The sequence below is a fragment of the Merops nubicus genome, unplaced genomic scaffold (genome assembly GCF_000691845.1).
Source record: "Merops nubicus isolate BGI_N331 unplaced genomic scaffold, ASM69184v1 scaffold3261, whole genome shotgun sequence".
Lineage (NCBI taxonomy): Eukaryota > Metazoa > Chordata > Aves > Coraciiformes > Meropidae > Merops > Merops nubicus.
The window spans coordinates 9,151-17,064 of NW_008588845.1; the positions used below are offsets into that span (position 1 = coordinate 9,151).

The 7,914-nt window shown below is 44.4% G+C and overlaps 1 protein-coding gene across 1 annotated transcript in view; it reads left to right on the plus strand.

Moving 5' to 3' along the window:
- ACOX1 (acyl-CoA oxidase 1, palmitoyl) overlaps positions 1-7,911 on the plus strand; it is a gene marked incomplete at both ends in the record, with an annotated part of 16,326 nt that extends 8,415 nt beyond the window's left edge. Inside the window, 11 exons of the mRNA XM_008949369.1 lie at positions 498-658; positions 2,370-2,477; positions 3,448-3,567; positions 4,101-4,216; positions 4,363-4,532; positions 4,850-5,012; positions 5,702-5,892; positions 6,113-6,292; positions 6,645-6,750; positions 6,838-6,981; positions 7,855-7,911. Coding sequence (XP_008947617.1) covers positions 498-658; positions 2,370-2,477; positions 3,448-3,567; positions 4,101-4,216; positions 4,363-4,532; positions 4,850-5,012; positions 5,702-5,892; positions 6,113-6,292; positions 6,645-6,750; positions 6,838-6,981; positions 7,855-7,911 — 1,516 coding nt within the window. The remainder of the gene's footprint in view (positions 1-497; positions 659-2,369; positions 2,478-3,447; positions 3,568-4,100; positions 4,217-4,362; positions 4,533-4,849; positions 5,013-5,701; positions 5,893-6,112; positions 6,293-6,644; positions 6,751-6,837; positions 6,982-7,854) is intronic.
- Positions 7,912-7,914: the final 3 nt, after the last annotated feature.

Here is a 7,914-nt window from a genome sequence, read left to right on the forward strand (position 1 = left end):
CCAGGTTCTGCCCTCAAACTGTGGGGAGAAAAAAAAAAAAAGTGGACTCCTGTCCTTGGGTGAAGGCTGGTTTCATCCAGCCAGGTCACCTCTTCAACAAACTGACATTCTGACTCAGCCAGTTTCACTTAGGGATGCTCTGGCTTCCAAACCACAGTGAAGGTCTGGTCTTTTTCTGGTTTGGATTAATTATTTTTTTTTAATCAATCATGATTCATCAAAAGTACAAGAATGTTGCAAACTTGTTTTTTGTATGGTTAGAAAGAAAAGCATTGCAGCACATTTGTTTCAGAGTTAGTGTGGTTTCTTATTATTCAGGCCTGAGAAAAGGACAGTGCTCTGGCTTCCTAAAATACACTTGCTGAATTCTGATTTACACATGAATCCTTTTTTTTTCTCTTTTTGTCTCTTCCTGAATCTCCCACCATGAATCCCCATGCTTGCTTCCCTCCCATAACATTCCCTTCACACTCCCATCCCATGACACTTCTTCACAGCTCTGTTCACCGTGGACGGCCTGAGCCTCTGGACCTTCACCTGGGCATGTTCCTCCCCACCCTTCTCACCCAGGCAACCCCAGAGCAGCAGGATCGCTTCTTCATGCCTGCCTGGAACCTGGAGATCATTGGCACTTATGCCCAGACTGAAATGGGCCATGGTACAGTACTTTCCCTAAATGCTATTTCTTAGAGTGGCTTTCTGTACAAAGGATGCCCCTGCCTGGGAAAAATGGTGTGTGTTTGCCCTGCAGGGTTTACCTCTGCAGTTGTAGCTACAGGGAAAAGTGCATTGCCTCTGAAATTTTTAATAGATGATTATGCTGCTGGCCCTTTTTTTCTCCTGTGGGAGGGTTTCATGACTGTAGTTCTATATGTGAGCATACTCGTGCCATTCAAACCAATATAGGTCCTTGCCTGTGGCTACAGTGATGTCAGTTGGATGACATCTGTGGATTTCTACACTTACCCTTCTTCCCACTGTGATTTCTGCTTTGCTCAACGTTCAGTATGAAGACAAAAGGACAGAGCTTTAAAGTACTGAAAGGCATGACAAAAACAAGTAAGAGTTGCTTGTCACCTTGGGACTGACCTTGGATTGGAGAACATGTGGATGACTTGGTTCCAATGCTCGTGTTTTTCTTTAGATCACTCCCATGTGTTCTTCTTTATTGGACTGTGAAATGTTTTGGTGTGGGTTTTTTTTTTATAATTTTCTGTCTCAAGTAGACTTTGTTGCTATTCCTTTTCTTTCAAGCTTTGAAATGGATTTTGGTAACTCCAGCAGTATTGTGATTGCAATGCTTTATAATCCAAAAGGAGCACATTATGCCTTGCAAAACTTTAATTTTGACATCTGAGAGTTGCAGATGAGAATTACGTTCTAAAAATAAGCAGGATTCACCTTTGTGCTGAAGTGAAATGTAGAGACTGCCTGAAGTAACTGCAAATCTGTGGAGAATCTCTTTCACCTAGTGAGGTTTGAAGATCCTTTACCAGCAAAGTAAGTCTGTGTTAAGCTGCCTGTGGAAGTCTACCAATAAATCCATGCTTTGGAAACATGGTTGCATCAAGAAGATATCCTTTTTCACTCTTGTGTAGAGTCCCTGGCTCTGTCTTGCTCTCAGTCCAGACTATCAGGAGTGTTCACAGCTTGTCTAGCTCAAGCAAGTAAGCCCAGTGATTTTTTTTATGTATGCATGGACAGTGCTACTGGTGAGCCAGGTGTGTGTGAAGTAAAGAGTTGGGCACAGAAGACAAAGGACTCTTCCTGGAATTGTCACCTTCATCTTTTTGCAGTCTGTTCATCCACCTGCATCAGTACCCTAGCATGTGCATGCCACTACTTGCTGTCTTGGAGCTATGGATGACCTTGCTGGGGAGAAACTGCTCCAGTGAGGAGAATGTAGGCCTGATGAGGGAATTAAGAGGCAATGGGCACTACTTATTTCATCTTGTGGCTGAAAAGTGTATGGTTTTTAGTTTGCAGTTTTAGTGAAATCCAGGTGAGCGTAGTTTTTCTGGACCTTTTTAAATGAGAAAGGGCTTCTGGTGTGTAATAGCAAAAAGGTGTCAGAATGGAGGTGCTTGGAAAACTAGTCTTAGACCACTGGGGAAAAAACCCAACGTGTTTTCTGAGAATTGGCTTCAGCTCCCAGAATATGGTCTGGCTCCCACTTGTTCTTCCTTAACCTTAACTGGTTAATATTAACCTTAATTGGTTAATATTTAGTCCTTTATATAGAAGAAAAAAAAAGCAAAGTTAAAATTCATACGTTACTACTGGAGTTCCACTTTCCATTGTCCAGTTCTGCCTTTGTCTCTGTTTTGTGACTGACTTTCTGCCAAAACAACGTGTTCTCTCATCTTCAGGAACTCACCTTCGGGGTCTAGAAACTACAGCGACGTACGACCCCGCTACGCAGGAGTTCATCCTGAACAGCCCCACTGTGACCTCCATTAAGTGGTGGCCAGGTGGACGTAAGTGCATCACTCTCTGTAAATGTGGAAGATGTATGGAAAATCTTAGGGAGGTGATGTCATGTGTGTTATATCTACAGAATAATGATTGGATCATAGAATCATTAACATTGGAAAAGACCTCTAACATCACCAGGTCCAGCCATCAACCCAACACTACCATTACAACTAAATCGTGTCCCAAAGTACAATGTCTACAAGTTATTTGAACCCCTCCAGGGATGGTGACTCCACCACCTCCCTGGGTAGCCCATTCCAGTGCCTAACCACTCTTTCAGTAAAGAAATTCTTCCTAATATCTAATTGAAACCTCCCCTGGTGCAGCTTAAACCCATTTCTTCATCCTATCACTAGTTATGTGGTAGAAAAGACCAACACCCACTTCACTCCAACGTCCTTTCAGGGAGTTGTAGAGAACAATAAAGTAAGTTGACCCTCAGCCTCCTTTTCTCCAGACTAAACAACCTGAGGTTACTCAGGCTCTCCTTATAAGCCATGGTCCCCAGACCCTTCACCAGTTTTGTTGCCCTTCTCTGGACCCACAAATTGAACTGAAAGTTCATGCAAGGAGTTGGTTGGAAGGCAGTTCCTCCTGCACAACAAGTAACAGACGTATCAGAGCCTACTAAAATTTTGGATTGTTCCCATGCTCTGAAATGTTTCTCAGAACCATTCACACTGTATGGATTTAGTGTAATTTTTGATCAGTTGTATCAAAATCTTTATACTTCCTTCAGCTCCACTGGCAGGTTTGACTGGGTATTGTATAGTCAAGAGAATCATGTTGTGCAACTTCCATTGACTTGAGCAATGCTTTCTGTTTAGCTGTAGGATTTGGATTATAACCAGTGTTGTAAATCTGGTTTTCTAATGCTTAATGCTATTCAGGTGATCTCAGATTCCGCTTTAAGGAAAGATACTGTGTGTTGACTGATTTTTTTTTTCCTTCTAACCCCCACCCCTTTTGCAGTTGGAAAGACGTCGAACCACGCCATTGTTCTGGCTCAGCTCTACACGCAGGGCCAGTGCAAAGGGCTGCATGCCTTCGTTGTTCCCATACGGCAGCTGGGCACACATCAACCCTTGCCAGGTAAAAATGAACGTTAAGGGTCTAGCACTCAGAATAAGTTAGATCTGTTTCTCTCCAGCTCTGTACAGCTGCACATGTCTTGTTAACATACATGCCTTACTTCACAAGCTGATGTCAGTGAGCAGATAGCAGGTCACATGGCTTAAAGAAGTCTTTCTTATGATTGAACTAGCACGAAATCATTTTTCATGTCAAACTTTCAATGTCAAGGTTAGCTTGGGATTTGATTCTGTCCCAGTGCGAGGCTGCATGTCCTGCTTTCTGAAAGGGAAAGAATTCCTTTCATGTTCTGGATGATCTTTAGAGACACTCCCCCAGTGACTGTATGGCAGGATTGCATGTGAATTTCAGAGATCCCCATATTTTGTTGTCCACTTCTCCATCAAAAAGATTAAGGTCCTCACTAGCTGTTACTCCAAACAATGCCAGGATTTGCTAGAAAAACTAAACAGTCTCTTCACTGGAGAAGTCTTGAACATCTTGTGTAGTGCTGAGTTACTGTTTCTTAATGCAGGCGGTTTTGTTTGTGGCAGGTATTACAGTGGGTGACATTGGGCCAAAATTTGGTTATGATGAGATGGATAATGGCTACCTGAAAATGGACAACTTCAGAATTCCTCGGGAAAACATGCTGATGAAGTATGCTCAGGTAAAGCAGTGAATTTCAGCAGATGCTGCGTTAGAAATGGACCCTCCAAATGCTCTTGTGTGGCGTGGAGTGAATACGCAAAAGGGAGAAAACTTTAAAAATTAACAGACTGTTTTGTTTTGATTTGTTTTTTTTTTTTTTGGTAGGTTGAACCAGACGGCACCTATGTGAAACCAGTGAGTGACAAGCTGACCTACGGGACCATGGTGTTCATCCGCTCGCTCATCGTAGGCGACTCGGCGCGCTCCCTGTCCCGGGCCTGCACCATTGCCATCCGCTACAGCGCAGTGAGGCACCAGTCTGAGCTAAAGCCAGGGTGAGTGCAGGGGAGCAATAGAGCAGCCTAAGCACGGGGGGGAAATTCTCAGATACTGGAGGGAAGAGGGACTGGATGTGGTTTGCTTTGGAACTTAATAGTTTCAAACACTGTTTCATCCTGAGAGGTGAGCAGTCTTTCATTCTTGACTGCCAAAATGCCTTCCCTCTGCCAGAGGCTTTGGCTGTATGGTTTTAGTGTGGCTGGATACAGATGCAGCTTGTACTTTCCAGGTGAAGGAGCTACTGAGAGTTGAGTAGGACTTCACAGCAGTTTGCTGGCCACTGGCATAATAACTCCTCTGTGTTGTGCTCTAGGGAACCAGAACCCCAGATCTTGGATTATCAGACCCAACAGTACAAGCTCTTTCCTCTCCTGGCGACAGCGTATGCTTTTCACTTTGTGGGAGCCTACATAAAAGACACCTATCATCGTATTAGTGGAGACATCAGTGAAGGGGATCTGACTGAGCTGCCAGAGGTACTCAGTTCATTTGATGTAAAGTTTCTTTACAGCATGGGAGTAAAGGCATCGAGCCTTTTTAGTTTTCACTCATGAGATGTCTTTTAATTCTTTAGATTCAGAGGTCCTGAGCCCAGTAGGTGCTGGTGACTTATTTCTTCATTTGCACTAGATATTTAGCAGGCTTGTACACCAAAAAAAAAAGGAGTAATGCTCAGTGAGAAAGCTACTGTGAATATATTTTTAAGAAGGTAACTTTCCAGGAATGATGGTATATTGCTTGGGAGTGACATTATAACTGGTGTTTCGCTTGTGCTCTACCTTCCTGATTGCTATTCCATTGTACTAGAGTAGAACTGGTGTGTTGGTCAAAGGTATCAGTGCTATACTGAGGGGTTAGAGCTTTAAAATGTCCAGTTTTAGATAAGGGTTCTGTCCAGGAGCCCAATGTGGCAATTGAAAAAGGTCTTGTACATACAATGCGTAGAGACAGAAAGGATTGGTTACTCAGAGGACAACTTTACACATCCAGGTTTTCATAGAAATAGTTTGGCTCAGGAAAGAGTCCATACAAGAAAAACAAGACCCCGTGGGACACTAGAAGGGTGGTGTTGACTCAGCTTTTTTCTGGGAGCTGTAGTACTTCACATGCATGTGTGCAAAAAAGAAAACAAGAAGTCTAAGCTGGCTTTGCTTCTGTCCCCCAGCTCCACGCCCTGACAGCAGGGCTGAAGGCATTCACTTCCTGGACTGCCAACGCCGGGATCGAGGAGTGTCGGATGGCCTGTGGGGGGCACGGCTACTCTCGCTGCAGTGGCATCCCTGACATCTATGTCACGTTCACCCCATCCTGCACCTACGAGGGAGAGAACACAGTCATGATGCTGCAGACAGCGAGGTACAGTTCCTCCTCTCCAGAAATGTTCTTGGCATTGTGATCCTTGTAGCTGAAGTGATGAGCAGAATCTGGTCCCTCGTGTTTCTGACCCTTGCCCTGTTTTTGGCATAAAAGTATACGCCTGCAACTGTTCTTTGCTAATCTGACCCTAGGTAAGGTGACTTCTCTCCATTCAAACAGCTTAGGAGTAAAAGTTGCTATTTGTTGTCTCTGTCTTCAGGTTCCTTGTGAAAAGCTACACCCAGGTTAGCTCTGGGCAGCAGGTGACTGGCATGGTGTCCTACCTTAACGACCTCTCCAGGCAGCGCATTCAGCCACAGCACGTGGCTGCCAGGACCGTGGCCGTGTGGATCAGTGACCCGGCCAGCTTGGTGGAGGCCTACAAAGCACGAGCTGCACGGTGAGACCACGCACACTAGGCTGAGCCAAGCACCAATAAAATGGTGTCTTGGGGACAGCAGTGATGTGCTGATAGTAGTTTCTTGTGAAGGAAATGTGAGAGTAGAATGGATACTTCTATGTGAGTAAGTATTCAGGCATGATGTATGTGCTGTTAAATATTGTCTCATCCCTCTGTAGCTGTTCTAGCTGCTGCACTGATGGTAGGGGGGTTTAGAGCCACAGCTGCTCACTCCACACACTATTCAGTTATGGCCTGTGACCCTAAGTTCTTCTGATGTGTCAGATTGAAATTCATATGAATTCAGTGTATGTAATCTTGTTAATGTGGTCTCCTCTCTTCTGTGAACTAGGCTGGTAGAAGCTGCAGCAAAGAATTTGCAAGCAGAACTGAACCACAGAAAGAGCAAGGAGGATGCCTGGAACAGAACTTCTGTTGATCTTGTGCGAGCTTCTGAGGTCAGTGATGTCCCTGATAAAGAAACGCACTTTAGGAGCTTCTCATCTCCTCGTGAACCTGTTTCACCTCCCTTTTGTTTCTTGTAGGCACACTGTCACTATGTGATAGTGAAGCTTTTCACAGCAAAGCTGTCTGAGGTCAGTGATGCAGCTGTCCGTGCTGTGCTGACTGAGCTGTGTCTCCTGTACGCCCTCTATGGCATCAGTAAGAATACAGGGGATTTCTTGCAGGTTGGTGTCCTTCTCCAATGCTTCAAATCTCTAGAGTCAGAGTCATTGTTGGCAAAGATGTTTTAAGTGCAAAGCTGGATGAGTGCTTAGGCGTAAGGTCTCGCCTGTTGACTTCCAGAGGCCGTTGGCAGTGCAGGGCTGGAGGAGAGCTCTTATCAAGTTGCCCTTGTGATCTGCCAGAAGCACACTTGGATGATAAATGGTAACAGGGCATCTGCCTAAGTTAGCTGAAATGTTTTCCTGTTGGTGACCAGGCGGTGCCTGTTAAAAAACAAGGAGTTAATAAAGGAGATGTTAGTTAGACATGCTCAGAGAGCTGTATGTATTTGTAAAAGAGTGCACAAAAGGGTCATATTGTACTCCAAATCTTAACCCATCCCTCACTGAATGGGTTTAAATTGTAAGGTATTACTTATATTCTCTTTGTTCTTTCAGTTTGAGTATATATTTGTGCAGCAGTGTTTTATTTTGTCTCTGTGAAGATATAGTATATTTTGTCTTCCCAGATTTCCTCTTTGTTGCTTACCAAAAAGTTCCCTGAAACCAGAAAGAATATGACACATATGCACATGCTTAAGGGAAACCTGCCACTGAAGTTAACCTACAGGTCCCCTAAAGAGCGAGTCTGGCATCAGAGATCACAGAGCTAGGCAGTGATGGGCTGTGCTGAGCAGCTCCTTTGCTTATGCACTATGGAAAATCACCACTTTCATTTCTTAGCAAGAAAAACAAAAACAACAAACCAAAACCAAGCTATTGTTTTATGAACTGCTGCATTTCTGCGTGGGGAAGGCTGACCTATGTTAGACCACAGGGGAAGGGAAGGTTCTTGCCACTTGCCTTCTCTTCTGATGATGTCTTCTTTCTCCCAAGGCGGGCATTCTGACCGATGCCCAAGTGACTCAGGTGAACCAGCGTGTGAAGGAGCTCTTG